Source organism: Bemisia tabaci, chromosome 1, assembly GCF_918797505.1.
Source record: "Bemisia tabaci chromosome 1, PGI_BMITA_v3".
Classification (NCBI taxonomy): Eukaryota; Metazoa; Arthropoda; class Insecta; order Hemiptera; family Aleyrodidae; genus Bemisia; species Bemisia tabaci.
Genome location: NC_092793.1, coordinates 64,551,152 through 64,573,387, shown reverse-complemented (window position 1 = coordinate 64,573,387; position 22,236 = coordinate 64,551,152). Strand labels below are relative to the sequence as shown.

The 22,236-nt window shown below is 38.6% G+C and overlaps 2 protein-coding genes across 9 annotated transcripts in view; one reads left to right on the top strand and one right to left on the bottom strand.

The window, feature by feature from the left end:
• The window catches only part of LOC109040282 (uncharacterized), a 105,645-nt gene that overhangs the window by 64,163 nt on the left and 19,246 nt on the right, over nt 1–22,236 (bottom strand). For all 8 annotated transcript variants that reach the window (XM_072305371.1, XM_019056161.2, XM_019056163.2 and 5 more), the window contains exons 6-12: nt 19,597–19,757; nt 17,882–18,166; nt 14,130–14,330; nt 11,922–12,071; nt 8,692–8,869; nt 7,093–7,220; nt 774–1,005 (exon numbers count right to left, since the gene is read on the bottom strand). In XM_072305371.1, the coding sequence (XP_072161472.1) occupies nt 774–1,005; nt 7,093–7,220; nt 8,692–8,869; nt 11,922–12,071; nt 14,130–14,330; nt 17,882–18,166; nt 19,597–19,757 (1,335 nt within the window). The remainder of the gene's footprint in view (nt 1–773; nt 1,006–7,092; nt 7,221–8,691; nt 8,870–11,921; nt 12,072–14,129; nt 14,331–17,881; nt 18,167–19,596; nt 19,758–22,236) is intronic.
• LOC140225717 (uncharacterized) overlaps nt 1–22,236 on the top strand; it is a 47,294-nt gene that overhangs the window by 18,304 nt on the left and 6,754 nt on the right. The gene's annotated exons all lie outside the window — the stretch shown is intronic.

Sequence of the window (22,236 nt, the reverse complement as noted above, 5' to 3'; positions counted from 1 at the left end):
ATACTAACGTTTTTATTTCACATTGGTTACGAGAATTTGAACTGCTCGCTCACAAGAAACTCAATGCTCTACGTGAGTCAAATCGCACACTGCAACGGTTTTAGCAAGCTTCTTAATCGAGCAGTGTTCATTTCCCACCATGTGTTGTTCAAACTATAAGCAATTTGCTATAGCTGAACCGAAGCGTCAAGATTAAGGTTGCCAGATTTTTATATCGCAAAGACTGCCATGATAGCGTTTAGCTCGCGATGTGAATCACGTAGAGCATTGAGTTTTCATGAGCGGGTGGTTTGAATTCACGCATCAAGAATCATTAAATATCTTCATAAGGAGTTGATTTCGGTAATTTTCGTTGTGCGCATCGTTTTCTACATGAAATTTTGGTGAAGAAGAATGTATCAGAATGCTGACATTCGTACCTTTTCTAGTGGTCCATTATGCAGTCAAGTCTTTGTCTGGTTTCAAAGAAAGGGGAAATCCTTCCACATGGAATTTTCAACAATCATGACATTTGATGCATAAAACATACCTTTGGAAGCTACTAAAACAGATGCTTGTAACACTATTAACATTTATTTACCACTTATGTAAATCGATGAGAGCAAAACTTTCCTAGACCAAAGATTAAATTACAACTTTCTTTTTTTTTTAAACATGTTGAGACTTCAGACTTCATAATATTAGGATGATTTTTTACTGATTGATCAGGCTCTGAACTGTATGCTTTGAGAAAATCCTTCCTACAAACTTGAGTCATAGTTCAAAATTCTTACCAAGAGGATCAAGAGACTGCAAATCTAAGTCATCTGCAGTAATTATGGGTGTCTTTGGCTTCATTTCAGGACTAGATTTCGGGTTGATAGTAGAGTTACAGATATTATTATTGTTATTGTTGCTGTTGTTCGTGTTGCAATTATTGTTATTATTGATATTTCCTGATATTTTAGTGGATCTTTGGACTATTTCTCGTTCAATTTCAGTAATCTGCCGCTTCATTAGAATTGTCTGAAACATTGGAATAAATCTGTGCCATTAGACTTTCAAAATAGGAGAAAAAGAGCAGGGTGACATAAATGAAAGTTTGAGAAGGATTGGAAATTTCTGTGAAAAATGTCATGAAATTTCACCAGGTTGTAGGATTTTTAAAAACTATATAACATTTCAGAGGCAAGATATGCAACTCGAACTAAAAAAGCCAAGTAACACAAAAAAAAAAAACTTCATTTTCTTATCAAACTCTCGATTTTTACTTCTATACATAGTGTGGAAAACATGACTGATAAAAAACGAGGAAAATAATGCCTCAAAATAATACATGAAGCGTTTGGATGATTATTTAGCGTGAAACGATAATCCACGACTAGAGATACATCTTTCATAAATTTCTGAAAGAGGTTGTTCCATCCCCCATTAGATTTGGCCCCCTATCAAATATGATCCATCTTTTCAGGAGTGATACAGTAGCATGCGAGACGTTCAAATATGGCGGTCATTTTGACTTTGGCCCCCCCAGAGAGGGGGGGCGGGGGGTCAAAGACAAAACCTTCAACTGCCTATAACTTTTGAGCGAAAAATCGGATTGAGTTGAACTTCTTTTTAAATGAAAGATCTCAAAAAGATCTATCTGCTGATACCAGAAAAATTGAAAAAAAGTTAAACTTAATGCAAATTTTTAGCAATTTTTCGATTTTTTAGGAGACAAAATTTTCAATTTTGTCGTGTTTCGGCACCGCGCAATAACTCTACTAAAACAAAAACCAGTTTTCTAAATTCTACACTCAATTTCCTATAAGATGCAAAAAACCGCATCATGGGGAAACGTTTAGATCGCGAGCTATGGCTCGTCAAAGTTAGCCCCGCGCTGAGCGCGCGCCCCCTGCGCTGTTCGCATATCCTCCACGCGTCTGCCACCGATCCTGTTGCCCCTCCTCCCCCATCCTAAATGCAAATTAACATTCTACTACCCAGCTTTCGTATATATCTGCGTTATAGGTACGTGAAAATCCAGCAAGTTCGTGATTTCCAGTGGAATTGATGCTTTATATCTCTCCCCCCCCCCCCCCCCCGACCCGGCCACTGTGCTCCAAATATTGTGCGAAAAAGAATTATAAACATTTTCTTGTTACATGTTTTTGCTGATGTAGCACCCTGTGACTACGAAATCGAATTGAGGTAATTTTTTATCCCACCTCCCAACCTCCTTGTGTAACCTGTGTGTATCCTTGTGTAACTGCTTTCAATTCACTTAATAAATTACTTTTTTTATACCTATTCTGTTCATTTTAGCGTGTAATCTAGAAAACAAATACCTCCAGTTAGACACAAGAAAAAACTATTACAACTTGTAGGCAGGGGTAAACTTCAGTGCCAGTGGCCGGGTGTGGGGGGGGGGGGAGCGACATAAAGTATCAATTCCACTGGAAATCACGAACTTGCTGAAATTTTCACGTACCTATAACGCAGATATGTACGAAAGCTGGGTAGTAGAATGTTAATTTACATTTAGGATGGGGGAGGAGGGGCAACAGGATCGGTGGCAGACGCGTGGAGGATATGCGAACAGCGCGGGCTACCTTTGACAAGCCATAGCTCGCGATCTAAACGTTTCCCCAAGATGCGGTTTTTTGCATCTTATAGGAAATTGAGTGTAGAATCTAAAAAACTGGTTTTTGTTTTAGAGGAGTTATTGCGCGGTGCCGAAACACGACAAAATTGAAAATTTTGTCTCCTAAAAAATCGAAAAATTGCTAAAAATTTGCATTAAATTTAACTTTTTTTCAATTTTTCTGGTATCAACAGATAGATCTTTTTGAGATCTTTCATTTAAAAAAAAGTTCAACTCAATCCGATTTTTCGCTCAAAAGTTATAGGCAGTTGAAGGTTTTGTCTTTGACCCCCCGCCCCCCTCTCTGGGGGGGCCTAAGTCAAAATGACCGCCATATTTGAACGTCTCGCATGCTACTGTATCACTCCTGAAAAGATGGATCATATTTGATAGGGGGCCAAATCTAATGGGGGATGGAACAACCTCTTTCACAATTTTATTTTTCATGAAATTTTGCCACCCTCAGAGAGAGTTATAAAATAACTTCTATTTCAGAGGTCATGTTCATAGATACATCAGATATTTGAATATGAGAGCTATTTTTGCATCTTAGCAAATATTTGATCTTCAAGAATTCGTATCTGTCATAGGAGTAGAACGGCCCACCAGCAGACTGATTATTGAAGTTGATGAACGAAGCCTGAGAGGAAGATGACGAACTTAAAATAGAGCAATCTTATTGGTTGAAACAGGTGGTTTTTGTAGACTTAGGGGGAAAATAATGTACTAACTGAAGAGTCTCTAGTGGGTTGCTGACAGTTAGTCCATTACTTACCTCTTTCGTCCATGGGAACCACCCGCTTTCACTAATAGGATACCTTCATTTCCCCTTTGTCTTCTTTGTCTATCAATTTCAACAAACAGCCCGCAGGATGCCGCGACACGTCCCGGAACATCCTTGGGACCTTTTTTTGTGGGAAATGTGGTGCAAAGAGCATGCAATCAATATAGGCGCCGCCTCCTTTCAATGGACAGACCAAGTTCAAATAGCCGCTGGGAGATTAATTTCGCTGAAGTAGCTTAAGGCTATTTGAACCCTGGACATCATTTGTGGAGGGGGTACACACTACACAAAACAAATGGTTACGAGATGATGGTGCCGATGCTCGACTGCTTTCCTCACAGGATATCAAGAGCTACTTTTTTATTTATGAGCATCTAGACACTGGCAAAAGGGAATTTCTGGAAGTCATGTCAAAAAATGAGAAAATATGCACGGCTCCAGTCAAATAGAATTCCTTGCCGCTCAAGTGCCCCAAAACAAAAAACCAGCATACAGTTACAAAGCTGCAATGGTCACTTTTTCAATACTATTTTGCTTTTTCTAATAGCATCGAAACTCGTTGAGTAAAACCATATGAAAGTTACAGTTGCCAAACCTCCTCCTTATTTTGCCTGAAAAGGCAAGTGAAAGGGTGCTTCAGATGGGAAAAGTTCCAAAACTTATGCATTCAGGCATTTTCTCATTCCTTTTGGTCCCCAAGAGAGGAGCAAAGAAAATGAGCCCAAAAAGGTTAATTCTGCACCTTCGGAACCTAAAAGATCTCAGCAAAAATTACATTGCTTTATGGGGATAGAACAATGCCCCCAAGGAGGGATGTGCAGTGAAGGCTATGCTATCGTGGAGTAAAGTCTTACATCTTTTTTTCGTGATACAGTATGCACAGAGAATAAAGGAATAGTGAACTTCCAATTTGAAGTAGAGTAATAGGAGTAATAGTCAGGGGTTACATCAATATAATCGGTCCATTAAAGCATGCGGTAGGAACCGCATATAACAGAGTGCATCGGGATCGGTCGAATGGTACGGTATAAGCGGGTTTGCCCGGTTTCTGGTGCAAGCAGTTTTCGCATAAATATTGAGTTCTGCGTGGCCCGCACCTCTCCACGATAGCTGGGTCTGCTTGAGGTCTTGTCCACACAAGCGTGGTTCGAAACACTGTCGACAACTGTCCAGTTTCCCGAAACAAGTTCCTTGAAATGAGGGATACTGTCCACACAAGTTCCCCCGAACCGGAACCGGAGCTCCGTGTTTTGATTGCAGGAATTTAGAATATTATGCCAGTGAGCCTTTCTTTTCAAAAAATTACAACTCAAATAAAACTATACAATTATTGCAAAATAATAGATTACTAGGGCTGTGAAAGTAACAAAAACAAATTTCAAGACATGATCGATGTAAACAACAAAAACAAACGAATTTACAAAAAAAAAGGATGTAGAAGCTTCGAGTTCAGAGGAAGTTCTGGGCTTTAGAGAAATAAGTTTTTGCTCAGCTATAACTTGTTCCTGGAACCCCGCTCGTGAGGACAAGGCCTGATGCCATGTTGTAACAGCTAACACCCAATTTCTTGGGGATCGATTTGAATTTTATCGCAAGCAGTAATTTTATTATAAGCAGAAGAAATGAATTCGTCCTCATCAAATACAAAACAGTGTAACTTATCCACACAACAAGCTGTCATTTATTTGTACTAACGAGCAATAAAGTTAATAAATTTTGGGTGAGAATACGGCAGCGATGGAAGGGGCTAGAGGCACCGCTGAACCAGTGGCAAAGCGTGAATGATCAATAAATCGACATTTCCCCATTTGAAGCCATGGTAAAAGATCGATTATTAAGGTGCTCGTTGCAAACACCCTGTTAGTCCATCCTTTTCCATAGGTTTAAATGGCAGATCAGTCGATATATCGCAAAGCACACCACACCACTGCTAATATCTGGATGGTGTTTACATTGTATCAAGTTCTTGGAATAAGTATCTGTCAATAGATTACGTAAGTTCCGAAACTCGCACAGAATTTTGTTTGGAAAAAACCCGTTTATTTCGGAATTTTTTTGATTAGGGACCAAAATGTTTGCTGTTACAGGCGGTTTTCTGAAATAAGCGTTTCTGATAAATGCGGGAAATTTTCACATCCAATAAAACTCGCTTCTATAGTCCTACGCTTATATCGGAAGTTGCGTGCGGTCCCGTTTTTCTGCCCATTGGAACAATGCAAAAAAACCCCGGGTATATTGGAACTGCTCATAACAGAACCCGTTTATATCGTGACAAATTTTCGGTCCAAAACCTATGTAAACGGGATTTTCCCCCAAAATTCTGCACAGAGTTTCAAAACTTTCGTGTTTACGTCACGCGTGAAATGCAGACGCTGAGCTTTCTTCGCACGCGGCCCGTTGCCTGATGCCCTCCCCCCCTCCTCCTCTCTGATCTGCGACAGCGAGGAGCAAGAGCACACACACAAGGATTTGAAGCACCTCGCGAGGTTATGCTGTACAGCATCGGCTCGCAGCAGCAGCATCGATGCTGAATGCCCAGGCAGCGGCCCTGCGAGCATACGGCTCCGCGTCTGATGCGCGCAACCCGCCGCGCAGGCGCCACCCTCGAATATCGATGCCTAATGCTGACGTGCCGCCCACTGAGTGGCTTTCAGTCGATGGTGCGACACGACAAAGCGGCAACACAGAGTCGATGTCATTTCAATAATCGCCCCGCAGGCCAGAATCATGCCCTGATCCTAAACTTTGATGCTACGCAAACGCATGTGACCAAGAAGCAATTCATCTTGTGATACTAGAGCCTTGGCTCTTAGTCTGATGCGACATCGTTCTTCGATCCCGCCATGGAGACTCATTACTCACGGGGCTCTCCCTGAAGACTGCCGGGGTATGCGACCCTTGGGCCTGGCGATGAATTCGCGGAATACCCCTTTATCTACGTTTCTCATCAGCACGGCGGCCCACATCTCGCCGTGTCGAGCGCCGGCATCCGACCTCTCTGAATCATGCCGCTCACCTTGAGAGCCGAGGAGCGAGCATCGCAAAGTGGGGCAGCATAATCGGGCGATGGCATCGCAAGTGAAGCAGCATCATCTAAGTATGCCAGGTGTAGGCTGTAGGCATCGCTAGCTAAGCTGGCTTGAGGGCAGATGTGATTCCCTGGTGCACTGTTCGATGCGGCATCGAAGTCCGCGTCGGCTACCTGCCTCACACGGCGATGCCGCTCCGTGTATGATGCTGCCTCAAACCTCAGCTTTAAATCCCTGCACACACACACACTCCCAAGTTTTGAATCCCCTCTTGTCATTCCACACCTCTTTTTTTCGCCCTGGTGTGCAGTACGTCAGAGAAAAGCGTAAAGTGTCGAAAGATTTACTCGGTTCCCAAGTGAGCGGAGGGGTTGAGGCATAGTCATTTACGCCTGATACAAAATTAACGGTCGACTGGGTCAAAACTCATTATTTTCGCAAATTCGGGCGAAAAACATCGAAACTCGCTTTTGACGGAACTCGCTTACACCGGCAATTTCGGCCGGTGCGGACGCGATCCGGATATGCGAGTTTTACTCTTCTCCTAAAGGGTGAAAAAACAGGACCGCGCGAAAATAACGATATAAGCGGTTTTCTGTTATACACGTGTGTCGTTATATGCGGTTTATATTGTAGTTGTTGATAATAAAGGAGGGAAACCGAAATACACTTACAGTTGGATTGTTATTGTCTGTATCACTAGCATGTCCAGATGATAACCCATCTTCGACGACAGGCATACTAGAGTACGTGAGTTTATCTCCTGAAGACCCAGTTGCTAGGTTTGCTCCACCACTTCCACCTAAGCATGATCAAATATTATTAGGGAACAGTAAGGATAATAACGCTTTACATTATTTTTGTCCAAAAATATTGAGAAAAAGTAAATATACGTGTGTGTGTTGGGAGGCTGGAAAATATATGATTCGATCAGAGTCTGCAAGAGGAAAGTGGAGACGGCTTGAAGAGAGCCTGATGTTTCATAAAAAATACCAGAAATTTGGAGGAAATGTTGACATTCCTCCAAAAATGCCAGACTCTTTTGAAAATAAACATAAATGAGTCATGAAAAACAATCTTTCTGACACTTAATTTGTTTCATATCTCTAAAACAGAGGTCTAAATGAGATATAGAGTCTATATTATTTGATATGTTCCATGGTTCCAACCTAGACATTAACACACAAAATTGCAATTTGTTGCAAATTAAATTGGTTAAAATTTTGTTTTTCATAATTACTTTGACTAAATGTCAAAAATAGGAGCTGCGACTGAAAGAATGCAGAAAAACATAATTATTGGCACTTTTCCGGTTACCCTGGAAATTGCACAAACCATATTTGCTGAATAACATCGAATTTGGATTCGCAATCAAAAATACACAGGAATCTTTTTTGACTTCTTTCTAGCAATGATCCTCATTTGAACTGAATGGACCACTAGACAAGGTACGAATTTAAGCAATCTGATACATGTTTCCTAACCAGAATTTCACGTAGAATACGATTCGCGCAACGAATATTACTGAAACTAACTCCTAACGAAGATATCAACGTTTTTATTTTACATTGGTTACGAGGAATTTGAACTGCCCGCTCACAAGAAACTCAAAACTCTACGAGAGTCAAATCGCGCACTACAACGGTTTCAGCAAGCCTCTCAATCGAGCAATGTTCATTTCCCACCATGTGTTTTTCAAACTATAAGTAATTTTCTATAGCTGAGCCAAAGTGTCAAGATTGAGGTAGCCAGATTTTTATATCGCAGATACTGTTAGGATAACGTTCAGCGCGCGATGTGAATCACATAGAGCATTGAGTTTTCATGAGCGAGTGGTTTGAATTTACACATCAAGAATCATTAAATATCTTCGTAAGGAGTCCATTTCGGTAATTTTCGTTGTGCGCATCGTGATCTACGTGAAATTTTGGTTAAGACGCATGTATCAGAATGCTGAAATTCGTACCTTGTCTAGTGGTCCATTAATACTGAAGTAAGAATGCATCTCACCTCATTTTGATGCGTGGATGTCAGGAGGAAGTGACACAGCATCAGAGGGAGAAACTTTTTCTAATCGATCATATAAAATTGTCATTAAATTGGATTAATAATTTAACTAAATCAATAGTGGTTGGATTCTGGACCTGGTTGTATGGACTACTGACATAGAGTGACCTAGGAAATAATATGATTTTGAAACATTCAACTGACATACTAATATCAAGTGCTAAACTGATAATTAAAAAGTGCAAATTAAACAATTAAAGACTCACCGGAAAGAGGTCGTTCAGCTATATCCAAGGAACTCAGTGCAATTGAACTCAGCTCGCTGTCACAATTACTATCACAATCAGTGCTATCAGCTGATAAATTTAAATAGCAGCTTGGTTTCTGCATCAACATATCTGGCTGAGATAAATCCTCCCTTGATATGCTCATAAACTTTTTGTTCTGAAATTCAAATTAATTGGAATTAGATTTCCAATTGCCATTTGAGGCTCCACAGCAACAAAAACCTCTGTTAGGGTATTCTTTAGTTTCGAAAGTTGAGTAAAGCTCCCCCCATATCAAAATATGCTATGAGGTGTAAAAATGAGCGGTCTTTTCGGGAAAACTTCAAAACAATTTTAAGAGGTCTCTCAAGCATCTTCAAGGACCTAAGTTTTGATTGGAAGAAGCAATATAATTCCTATACTGCTAAGGAGCGCACATTGCATCTGCAGGATGTCTACAGGTGCCTCATTCTTTGAATTTCTTGCTTTTTCCTAAAAATTCCTTGGGAGGAGGGTTTCCAAAACTCCTTGCTTTTACATGACCTTTCCCTTGCTCCTTGCCCTGCATACCTTGCTTACCTTCCATACATTTCCGACTTTGCAAAGGACAGAATTTTTTCTCACATACTTGGTTCGATTCTTCTTTCAATATTTGGCATAAACAATTTTCTTGGTGCTTGAACCATAAATTGCAGCAGTGGAAATGCTCAGTCGAGAGATTACTCACAACGGGACGAATATTTTCGGACCCATCTTGGCTTTCTTGGAGATGCATTTTTTAATGAAAACTCAAAATATGCAACTTTGAGCTTGTTTATTTGTGGGATAATGTAGTTTAAAATGTTTCGGGTAAAATTTCTGAGAGACAACACTCTACTTTTCAAAAATACAAGAATCAAAAATTACGGAATGAGCTTAGATGGAGCTTAAATGAAACAAGAAAAAAAGGTTTTATTATTGACACTTGTTGGGGCCAGTTAAGTTCCCAATGAAACTTTCATCAATTTGGTGGAAATAAAGGTCAATATTTTTCATTTTCATTGGAACCAGGAATAACATATAAATACAGATAATTTTTGGTACTAGATGCCACTGATAATATAATTGAACTAGAAAAATATGCAACCCAGGTAGAGGAAAGAGAACTTCATCAGAAAGCTCTTTTGAAATATTATGGGTCAATATTGACCATGTTTTGCCCCTTAAGGATTATTTTATTACTCAGACATCAAAACATTAAATAGTTTGAACACGCATCATTTCAGAAAGAAATGTTGAATATTTTTCAAAAAAGCTCACTTATTGCAAAACGTCTAACATCTTTATCTTGACAAGACACGGAGAAGATTCCAATTGCCCACTTCTCAAAGAGCGACGCCAAAAACGACTGTTTTTTGGCACAATTTGGGCCAGAAGGGATTTTTCTGCAACCGGGCCCAAACGATACCTTATGATACCCTAAAACTCTGGTAAAAATTTTAGCTTGAGTATACGCACGCTTTTTGAGAAATGAGGGGGCAAAGTTGCCAAATCGCCATCATTCTAGACAGCATTTCTACAGCAAAAAGACGGGAAAAATGGACGAAAAAGTTACACCTTTGATGGGTTTTGGCTGTAAATGTTCTCATTGAGCCCTCAAGCATTTAACTGTGTTCAGTTTCAAAAATTTTGGTCGTACAGTGGTCCAAAATGGGGGGAAATCGTCGACAAATCAGGATTCTTTGTCAAATTTTTAGAAATGGAAGTAAAATAATCGGTCTGCTGCAGTTTTCATGGCTAACAATGTTCGTATCGGTCATCAATGCATGAGACTGTGTTCAGCTTCACAAATTTACATCGCACAGTGGTCAAAAATGGGGGAATTAGTGGACAAATTAAAATCCTCTGTCAAACTTTTTAAAAATGAAGTGAAACTGTTGGTCCCCAGTAGAGTTTAGATCCCGGAAAAATTCTTTAAATTCTTTTTTGACTATTAAAATCTTTTTTTAATTTTTTCTCTCCATTTTTCCTTCTTTTTTTTTTAAATTTCTGAAAGTTTGCATATTTTATTGAGATAATGCGACAAAGCCTATTCTATAACAAAGTTCTATAGACAATACGGTCTGACATGTGGTAATAATTAAAAAAATTAAAAACATGAATTTTTCCGGGATCTAAACTCTACTGGGGACCAACAATTTCACTTCATTTTTAAAAAGTTTGACAGAGGATCTTAATTTGTCCACTAATTCCACCATTTTTGACCACTGTGCGATGTAAATTTGTGAAGCTGAACACAGTCTCATGCATTGATGACTGATACGAACATTGTTAGCCATGAAAACTGCAGCAGACCGATTATTTACTTCCATTTCTAAAAATTTGACAAAGAATCCTGATTTGTCGACGATTTCCCCCCATTTTGGACCACTGTACGACCAAAATTTTTGAAACTGAACACAGTTAAATGCTTGGGGGCTCAATGAGAACATTTACAGCCAAAACCCATCAAAGGTGTAGCTTTTTCGTCCATTTTTCCCGTCTTTTTGCTGTAGAAATGCTGTCCAGAATGATGGCGATTTGGCAACTTTGCCCCCTCATTTCTCAAAAAGCGTGCGTATACTCAAGCTAAAATTTTTACCAGAGTTTTAGGGTATCATAAGGTATCGTTTGGGCCCGGTTTCAGAAAAATCCCTTCTGGCCCAAATTGTGCCATTCTTGGCGGCGCTCTTTGGCTATCATCACTCGACACCATGCAAAATCAGAAAATTTATGGCTAATAATCCTGTTGATTCCCCAAGAATTAAAGTGCCTCACTCAAATGAATGGACAAGATAGGGCGTGCACAGTTCTTTACTTATCTCTGGTCTCCCGACAACAATTCATTTTTTATTTGATGTACTGTGAACTTCAGCTGTACAAATTATTTGAACAATCTTCATAATCAACATACAGATGCATGGAAGGGCTACTTTTACAAGTTGTCAATATGATTAGTGCAATTTATAATTGTCAGAGGCAAGCAACGCGCTGCTGCAGAAATCACACTTACTTGATTGAACGCCGTAGAAATTTCAAAATTGAAATGTTGTGAAAAGTCAAATTAATTTCGATACATTTTTTAGTTTGATTATGATTACAATTAGAAAAATTAATAGCAATCATGATTAGAGGTGGATTGAAGACAGCTCTGGAAAAAGTTCATACAGAACATGGAGTAAATTTTCAAAATAATCTCCACAAAAGCATACCAAATCAGTGGAATTGAAAGGTTTTCTGGGTGAATGTCCAACACTATTGCTTTCCTCAGGTTTTGCAAGACGCAATCCAACATAAGAATTACCTTCCTTTGATTTACATAGATTGGTGCCTTGGTGCCTTCTGAGTTCATAATCTAATTCCTGAAGACAAAACAGATCATCTTTAAAGACATTTGAAACATTTTTTAGATGGACTCAGCACAGTGATCTCAATACTCATACAGTCAACTACTGAGATAATAAATTAAACATTCATCAAAACTCTACATTTGTCTCTTTCAAAAATTGTGCAGAGAAATAATGTACTTAAAATGGTTTTACTTTCATACATAAAGACTAGTCAATCATCATTCTTTCAATAAGCCTAGCACAGCTAGGGTGCGGCTTATTCCTGTCATACTGAAAACTCGACTGGATCCATTGGAAATTGGTTCTACCTCTGAAAATAACCTTTCCCCCAATTTTCTTCACTTCAAAGAGTTATCTGCAATTTGAGCCAATTTTCAGCACTTTTAGATAAAGCAAGCAGTCATTAAAATTACAGAAAAATTACATTGATTCTTGAATAGTGGAAGACAGGCAGATGTGTTTTTCAGCTAGAAAATGCCAATGGGGGTAAGAAAATCCATCATTCTAAACATGAATTCAGTGGATGTTGATTATTATAAAGGCATTTCAACCCTGCTGCCCCCTCTTATTTTCCCAGTGATCATAAAAATGTCCGAATAATTAGACAATTTGGGGGAGGAATTGAGGTGAGCAGAGGGGTTAAAATAGTTCAGCAATAGAACACACGCAATATCCGGGGAAATTGTGTGTATCCTTTGTACCGAGTGTTTTGGGCCTCGGATTCCTGCAAGTGCCAGAGACGTCATTAGATGCAGTTTTCTGGATGGATGTGTACGCGTTAGTGACGTCTCATGGCCGGCTTTTCAGGGCCGCAGCTAAGTTCGGCCGGCTTCAGCTTTCACTCTGGGCAGACAGCTGTGCATCTTCAGGTTTTCTAGGTTGCCGAGGCCTTGGGTGCTCAGAGTTGTCCCACTCGGTGTTTTTGTATTGAGCGTTTTCTGTGGTCACGAAGTTTGTGTCGCATTATCATGGTTTTGTCAGTAGAGTTTAGAGAATAAAGTCTCTTACACCCATTTTTGTGCGATATGTTTATTTAAGTTAAGCTATGCTACGCCCCCAATTAGCAAGCTAAAGATCCTGGAGTTATCACCATCTCACCCCGGGTCCATTACAGTTGTATGATCTTCAAATTTGATAAAAGAAATACTTAACAAAAGCTGAATGGATGTTCAAGATTATGAAACTTCCTAAACTCTCCTACCCTCTGGTAAAGTAAATAAAAAATTCGGAGGGATGTAGAAAGGGGGAAAGGGTGTTCAAGGTTTAAGCATCTTAAACATAAGACTTCTGTTTTTAAAAGTCATCAGCAGGCCGATTATTGAAATCGGGCGACAAAGCAAAATCAACTCTACGTCGTGTCGATTGGGTTAGCGGAGAGCAATTTTTGAACTTCTCGGACCCGACACAACTAGACTTCCTGTCTATTCGAGGGTATAAGACTAAGCGGCAACGTTGCCGTCGTCGGTTGCGTCATTATCGAATTTTTAAATATCTTTCAACCAATCAAAACGCAACACGGCCAAGCCAATGACGTCAGTCCGGCATTTTCACTTATCCGCTAATTGATGCCGTAGTTTGGTTGTAAACAACCCATTGACTGCTGTGACTTGGCTAACAAATGGTTGGTCATCGAATTGAACGATCGGATACTCTGTGCTGCACAATGTGGACTGTGCAAACGCGTCCGAATTCGTTGGGACGAATCTCAAATAAAAAGTTGCACTTTTTCACTTCATGAATTCATTTTTTACTAAATCGTGCGAAAATAATTTAAGGTTATTCATCGACTAAGCCTTTTTCGGGTGCTGTGGAGGTGCCTTTAGCTTGTCGATGCTATGTCGCCTCTTAGTCGATTCATCAAATCACCCTTTCCACTCAGTCGATTGCGCGACACGACAAAACGGCGACATAGAGTTGATATCATTTCAATAATCACCCCTCTGAACAATTTAGGAATGATTCAGTTTTTTCCTGGTTTGAACCTTTCCTGAAGATCCAGTTAGAACCAGCAAAATATACTAAAAAAAAATTCTGCTAAGCAAATAAGGTGATCAGAAGAGTACAAAATACCTGAAATTGATTAGGATTGTCGAAATGTTTATCAGGTTGTTCAGAATTTGATTCTAAAGCAGGCTTGAAGAATTCCTCAAGTACTTTTCTGGTTTCTGAAAACTCATACAGGTAATCAAATGCTGAGGAGGTATTGCAATTTGGTTTGGTAGGAGAGAGGGCCAGTGATGGACTGCCACAGAAATCTTCTCTCATAACTCTCTGTAAATAATATGCTTAATATCAGTACATAAAAACTTCCATTATTAAGGATACAGTCAATAGAAACATAGTAGGTAATAGGATGATTCATTTCAAACAAAGAGTTGTGTAGAAAACTTGCCAAAAAAGCCCCACAGCATTTCCAAACTCTGAGCGATAAAGTACATTCTGAGACGCCTAAAATGGGTCACAGTTTTGCCAAGAAGCATTGGGTTGTGACAATTACTACTTTTAAAGTGAAAACCTTTGTAAGTTTATAACTCTGCTAAACTTCAACCAATTTCAATGAATTTCCTTTTCGAACTTTACTCTTATACATATAGAGCTTTATCATGGTATATAGGTTTGTGGGTTTACTTAACATTGGGCGGTACTTGTGCGGCTTGAACAGTTTTTAGCAGACAAATAATGTAGTTATTATTTTATTCCTATCTTGGAGTTGACAGAATCTGAAAAAAAACCAGTCTAAATGAAAGTTCAGACTTTCACCTTTCTAACACTTCTAACAGGCACAAGATCAGGGAAACATCTAGTTTCCAAGATACAACCGCTTCGTTGGCAAGAAAATGGATATTTGGCCTCCTTTGACAGAGCGGTAGAATTGTCTGACCTTTAACTTGATACCAAAACATTTTTCGTGCTATAATAAATTAGCTCATGAGTGCAATTTAAGTGTTGCGCGCAGCGCGCTGCGGGACCCGTTTCGGCACCCAAGACGGCTGACGCGACCCTTTAATGCGGTGTATTTCGATTGCTGTGCAATTGATTTTGATAAATTTTTTATATAAGCAGATCTACTCATGAAGAATCACAATTTTGGTGTCAACGTGATAGTTTTTCAAAAGAAAAAGAAAGATTGTAGTGAGATAATACCTTACGGGAGAATTATTATGAGTGTTCCTTTAGTAAAAGTAGACATAGGCTTGATTTAGGTTTAATTTGATACCAAAACCAAATTTTTATGATGAAAAACAAACCCACTAGAGCAATTCAAATGAAACGCGATGGTGCGCATCACAGGGCGCGTGATCCGAGTGGGACACTCTTCACTACCATGTAATTTGGTTGCTACTAGATCTGTTACGATCATTTCGTTCTAAGAAGCTTGAAGAAACTGAAATCAAAGCTTTGCCTCATTGGACAGGTCTTGTATTTTGAGCCGCTGAGTTCAAAAATGGTCTTTATATTTTTGCCTAACACCTCTCAGTTTTCCAAAAGAGCCACTTTTTCCCGGAAAAACGTGCAAAGACGTATTTATGTCATGCATGCAATTTTTGTAAAACATTTTTCTGAATCGTGGAAGCAAGATTCTTCTGTATTTTCAGCTGTAAAATCCGAATATGACCTCCAATTTTTTTGTATCACCTTTCAGTTTTTGGTGAAGCCAATTTTTCCAAGTCTAAATCTATGTAGAGGCTTTCCCAAACTCTACGTGAATTGAAGATAAATTTTTAACATGTCACCAATGCGCAATACATCTATCCTTGCATATTTTTAAACTGCTGCACCCGAATATCATCTAAAATTTTATTCTTTTGCACACCAATTTCCCTTTAAAGTCAATTTTTCATAGAGAGTGGGCTTTTTTGTTATTTTCTCGACGACTCTGCTGTCTTAAAGAGTTTCAGGAATCTCCCGTGATACTTTTAGGGCGTACCTTGATGTGTTGAGAGTCACTGAATTTTATTTTGACCTCTACAAGTTTCTGACAACCCCCAGTTTTCTAGAAAATTCCATTATTCCGGGCCTACAGGGGTGTAAATGCTTTCCTGGACTGTTCCCACTTCCAGGGAAATTTAAAAAATATTTTGCATGCGTAATAAATTGATTCTCAGGTAATTTAAGCTGGAAAACTCGAATATGGAATTACGTATTTGTTATCACTCACCATTAGTTTGAAAAAGCCGAGTATCCTCAAGAAAGTGAGTACATTTGGGAATTTTTGATGTTATTGCGACTGTTACACCCTGCCTGATGTACGTAAAATGTAACTCAGGGATTAGATATAATTTCCGGATGTATTTTGAGTCACTGAGTCCGAAAATGGCCTCCACTCTTTTCTATCACCCTCCAGTTATCTAAAAAGCCACTTACTCCCAGGAAAATAAGCGAATTTGACTTTTTTTTTTCCATGGATGCAGTTTTCATTTTATAAATTTTCCTTGATCTGTGATAGAAACTTTCTTTAGAATTTCAGGATGCTGAATCCGAATATGACCTTCACTTTTCTCCCGTTGCCCTCCATTTCTCAAGAAAAGTTGATATTTGTCTTCATACAGTGTCAGATTCTGATTTAACAGCTCAAAATACAAAAATATAAGAAGGTTAAGAATGACGGTTACCCTCGATGCCTTTGCACTGCACATATTTTAATGACAATAAATAGGTCAAGGGCTTTCAATCACACAGGATCATCTCCATGGATCTTATTCACGAAGTGTATTACTGATAGATACCAAATAATACCTACAGAAAAATCTCGCTTCCACGATTCAGAAAAATTTATTTAAAAAAAATTGCATGCATAACAAAAATATTTCAAATTTGCGCGTTTTTCCAGGAAGAAGTAGCTCTTCTGGAAAACTGAGAGGTGATAGGCAAAAATATAGAGGCCATTTTTGAACTCAGCGGCTCAAAATACATTGATAGGGGACATATCTTGTACTTGAGAAAAATTTTACATTTACATTTTGCAGGGGGTAACAGTCCCAAAAATGAGAGACCAAAACTAGACCCGTGACAGCAACTTACTATAGAATATTCTAAGGCTTGAAGAATATTATCAATCTGCTTTGGAGAAACTTTGAAGAGCTTAAATTTACAAAATAGGTACAATTATTTCATACATTTGATTTTGAACGGAAAAAGTGGAGAATTGCATGCATTTATGCTTATTTCATCATTTTCTATGTACTTACGCTTCATTGTAATTTTGTAAAAAATTGCTAGTTTTGCATTTCCTGTCTGATTTATTCATTTCCTTTCATTGAGTTAAAAAGTACATAGAAGATGATGAAAGAAACATATGCATGTATGTAGGTAGTTCTCCATTTTTTTTATCGAGAATCACAAGTATGAAACTATTCTACCTCTATTGCAAATTTAAGCTTCCCAAAGTTTCTCCAAAACAGATTAATAACACCCTTCAAGCTTCAGAATATTCTATATTCACAAGATACACTTCATGGATGAAATGAAATTGCCTGTTGTCCCTGGTCTAATTGAATCGGCTCGTGGGTAAGGTAAAAACTCATTGTGTTCTCTAGGGCTTTTACTGGGGGCTTTATTTCTCATCTATAACTCTTATGAATTACCAAGGACCAGACTCTGGGGTAAAACTTCGATTTTTCTTTGGGAGCTAAGTTTTCAACTCCACTTTGATCTTTATAGTTCAAGCTTCAATCTGGTATTCTAGCTTAACTTCTTTAACTCATCCACAATAAAGGAACTCAGGACTGAATTAGGAAAGTTTAGCAAAAACAAAGGATCCAATCAAACTAGACCTCTATTTAAAGAGCTAGTTCATTTAGAAAAGATACATTTCATGTTACCTGAGGAAAGCCTGGTCGAGGTAAATAAGCGGATGGTGATGCTAATAGAGATCTGGCAGTGGGCAAAGGCTGACAAATCCCAGTGCAATTGTTCGATTTTTCTGAACTAGACCTCTGATATAGACCATACCTCCTGGGAGAACCTTCATACTCAGCTATTGGTAAGTTACCAATGATTCTTGCTACTTTGCTACAGTCGGTGTCACTGCTTCCTTTACTTTGCGTGTAGATTTCAGGGTACTCAAGTTGTGATAGTGGTTCATTGGTAGGAGTACGAGATGAGGCCTGAAAAACAATTATGATGTATTAAAGATTCTCATATAAAGGAAAATCACATCCTAGTGCCCATATTTGGCAATTATCAACATTGACGATAGGTGCTTTCCACAGAAAAGCAATCTTTCTTTAAGCCTGGTAAGATAACTCGACAACAACGTAAAGAATTAATGGTAAAAAATAAATATATTAAAAAAATGTTCATTTGTAAAAAAGTATTATGTTATTAAAAATAACAAGATGATTGATTAGACACAATGAGAGGGGGGGAAAAAAAACAAACCAGAGGATTGCAGATTGCAGTGCATATATGCACCAAAGTTCAAGGAATTTTTGCAAAAGCCATAGAAACAATACATCTGTTTCCCTCCAATAGCTTAAAAGAAACAGAAAAGAGAAGTGAATCTGTTGTGCACTGCATGATGCATGATAGCACGTATAAATGTGATTCATCAAACTTATGTGCATTGTGCAACTTTCGAGGTTACTTTTCAACTTTTTGCGTATCACAAAAAATTCCTTGTAAAGCTCATGGATTTCTGATATTACTTTTACACCGCCCAAGATTTTTTGGTTTGGTCTTAGGTTTGGCCTGCAATGGTGTTCCATTAATATTCTTAAATTTACTAAAATTTCTTTTTAGATACATATCAACAAAGAATTGAATGACTACAAAAAAAAAAAAAAAAAAAGAACCCGCAATCTTCTTATGAGAATGTGCACCCATTTCTAATTTTTTTTTATTGCATTAGATTCGTCTATGGATACTGAAAGGTCATCATTGTGCCAATTTTCTACAGGGCACCGTTTTCACATAATCTACGGTTGAGGTTTTGGTAATTCCTTGAATAATTGAAGGCAGCGTGGCTATAAAGAGCAAGTCAGCACTTGCTACAAATGAGGAAAACCTCAGCGCATTTAGGTGCATTGTGATCAGAAGCCACTACACCATGGCAGTCTTATCTTGGATTCAGAGGGCCTTTTCGTTTCACTGTCCAACTCAGTTTCTTTCTCTCTCCCACTCTTTTCCCTCACCTCTCACTGGCTAGGTTTTTCCTTTTTAAAGTGCCACGCTACCTTCATCTATTCAAGAGAATACCGAAACTTCGACCGCAGATTGAGCAAAAAAGGTGGCTTGAAGAAAGCTAGCCCTATGGTGACTTTTGATCAGCATCCATTGATGAGTTTAATGCAATAAAAAAAATTGGAAATCAAATAGGGCTCATATTCTAATAAAAAGTGTGCCAGGTCCTTCGAAAAGATGTTTTCAGACCCATTTTCATTGTTAATAACAATCTGTCTTTGGCCGGTAACCAGTGGAAAACCTTGAAAAATTTAACAAAATTACAATTGAACAAGTGAGTAGGTCCAAACACTAAAGGAAAGAAAATAGGGGAAACAAGAGAGATATGAATGACGAAAGTGAAAAAAAGACTTACTTTAAACGAGCTGGTTTTTTCACTAAGAGAAACTGAAGGAAGAGGTGGCGGTGGAGGAGGGGTTGGACTAGGCGATAAGTTACTTGATAAATCATTCGGACATGTGGATCTCTGAGCACAAAAATCAGTATCATCAATGTCATTGAAAACAACCGAGCCACCTGAAAAAAAGGCAGGTTTCCCATTTCTGTCGTCCTAAAGAATTGAATTCATATTTGATTTCGATCAATCACACAGAGACAACTTCTTTGACTTGAGAAAATGTGCTAACTCAAGCCTCATGTTTTTTTTTTCTTTCTTTTTTTCATTTGTACTTGAAAGGTCTGCACAATTTTTGTTTTGTTTTTTGAAACATCCAGTCTTTAAAAAACTAACTTCTGACTTTAGTATAAAAACTATACAGGGTGAGCGAAAAGTCCCCGACCCCCCCTCTAACTTTTGAACGAATTGAGCTAAGGAAATGAAACTTTGGGAATGTTCCTATCTCAAAGAGGACCATCTTTTGAGGGGGTCAAAATTTTGGTCCCCCCCTCAGGAGGGGACAGGGGCCCCCAACTTTTTTTTTCAAATAGCAACCCCTATCTTGTTATCACAAGATGCTCTTTCGAATGAGGCATCCCTCATTCGAAAGAGCATAAAAAACTAAGAATTTTGGCGCAAACCGCAGATCAATATCTCAATTTTTGACCGAGTTATGATAGGTCAAAGGTCAAATTTGACCTATTTTCAAAAAATCATAACTCCGGTTCAAATTATCGTAAAGAAAAAAATAAAACGGGAAAATTTACCAAATTGTGTTCGCTTTTACGTAAAAATTGCAGAAATCACTTCGATTTCATTTTAAGGGGGGCTCGGACCCCCAAATACGTCAATTCAAAGGTCATTCAATTTTCCCGCGAAATAAGCCACTTTCCTCTGGATTTGCCTCCACATTATCTCAGTAAGGTCAAAATCAGTTCAACATTACGTTGGCAAGTCCCCAAATTTCGGGAAAAGTTAAAAAAACGAAATTTAAGGTGATTAAACTTGACCGTTTAAATTTCGTTTTTTTTTTACTTTTCCCGTAATTTGGGGACTTGCCAACGTATTGTTGAACTGATTTTGACCTTACTGAGATAATGTGGAGGCAAATCCAGAGGAAATTGGCTTATTTCGCGGGAAAATTGAATGACCTTTGAATTGACGTATTTGGGGGTCCGAGCCCCCCTTAAAATTAAATCGAAGGGATTTCTGCAATTTTTACGTAAAAGCGAACACAATTTGGTAAATTTTCCCGTTTTATTTTTTTCTTTACGATAATTTGAACCGGAGTTATGATTTTTTGAAAATAGGTCAAATTTGACCTTTGACCTATCATAACTCGGTCAAAAATTGAGATATTGATCTGCGGTTTGCGCCAAAATTCTTAGTTTTTTATGCTCTTTCGAATGAGGTATCACAAGATAGGGGTTGCTATTTGAAAAAAAAAAGTTGGGGGGCCCCTGTCCCCCCCTGAGGGGGGGACCAAAATTTTGACCCCCTCAAAAGATGGTCCTCTTTGAGATAGGAACATTCCCAAAGTTTCATTTCCTTAGCTCAATTCGTTCAAAAGTTAGAGGGGGGGTCGGGGACTTTTCGCTCACCCTGTATAACATTTGTCTAGACTAGACATTAGGAAATTTCGCTTCGATTTTTCCCCGATTTCGCGGTTATTTTTCCCGAATTTGGCTGTTATTTTTGCTGATTTCGCCGTTATTTGTGTGGTGCTTTTTGCGTTTGACAGCTTAAAATAAAGCTTTTACTTTTGTTTAATGAGCCATCGCTCAGTCTCCCCCTTTCTCTCTCCCCCTCTCTTTCTCTCTCTCTCTCCCCCTCTTTCTCTCCCTCTCTCCCCCTCTCTCTCTCCCTCCCTCCCTCTCTCTCTAATCCTATTTTACAGAAGAAGCACTTTATTCTCGATTAAAAATATCTGTTGCTAACTTTTTAAAAGCACTTTCTATCAATATATATTCGTTTTTTTTATTTTTTTTTTTTTGGTGACATCAATTAAATTTTAATGAGATGCTGATGCAACTTAACACGATCAAACATGATAACATGTTAAAATTATTTGATGTTGTGTTAATACCCCAGTTGCCGTCATTTCTTTCAACAGTATTTTGATGCCATTGGCGAACGTTGATAGCTGGTAGCCAATGACGATCAATGCTCAGAGACAACTCCGTGATTTCTTATTTTGAAAAAAGCGCGGCATTTCGTCTTACACGCATACATACGTAAATTTCACGAAAATGTACGGATTTCGCCGACTTCGCGGTGATTCCGCGTGATTTCGCGATAAATCTGGAAACTGACCGATTTCGCGTTATTTCGCTATATATTTTCGTTTTCAGGGGGTTATGATCGGTGCGTGCTTCTGCATAGTTTTCAGATTTCTAAGCTCATTTTAAAAATTTCGCGGCGAATCGCGGCGGCGAAATTTTCCAATGTCTAGTCAAGATCTTAATGTTCATTCGTACGTACGTTCATTCGTAATGTTCACTTATTACTAATACTTTGAAAGAGCCAAAGAAGCCAGCTTTGTTGAAGATACCATTATCCTTCACTAAAAATATCTTTTTATATTATTACATTGGAAAAAACGGCCGTTGGGGGCTAAAT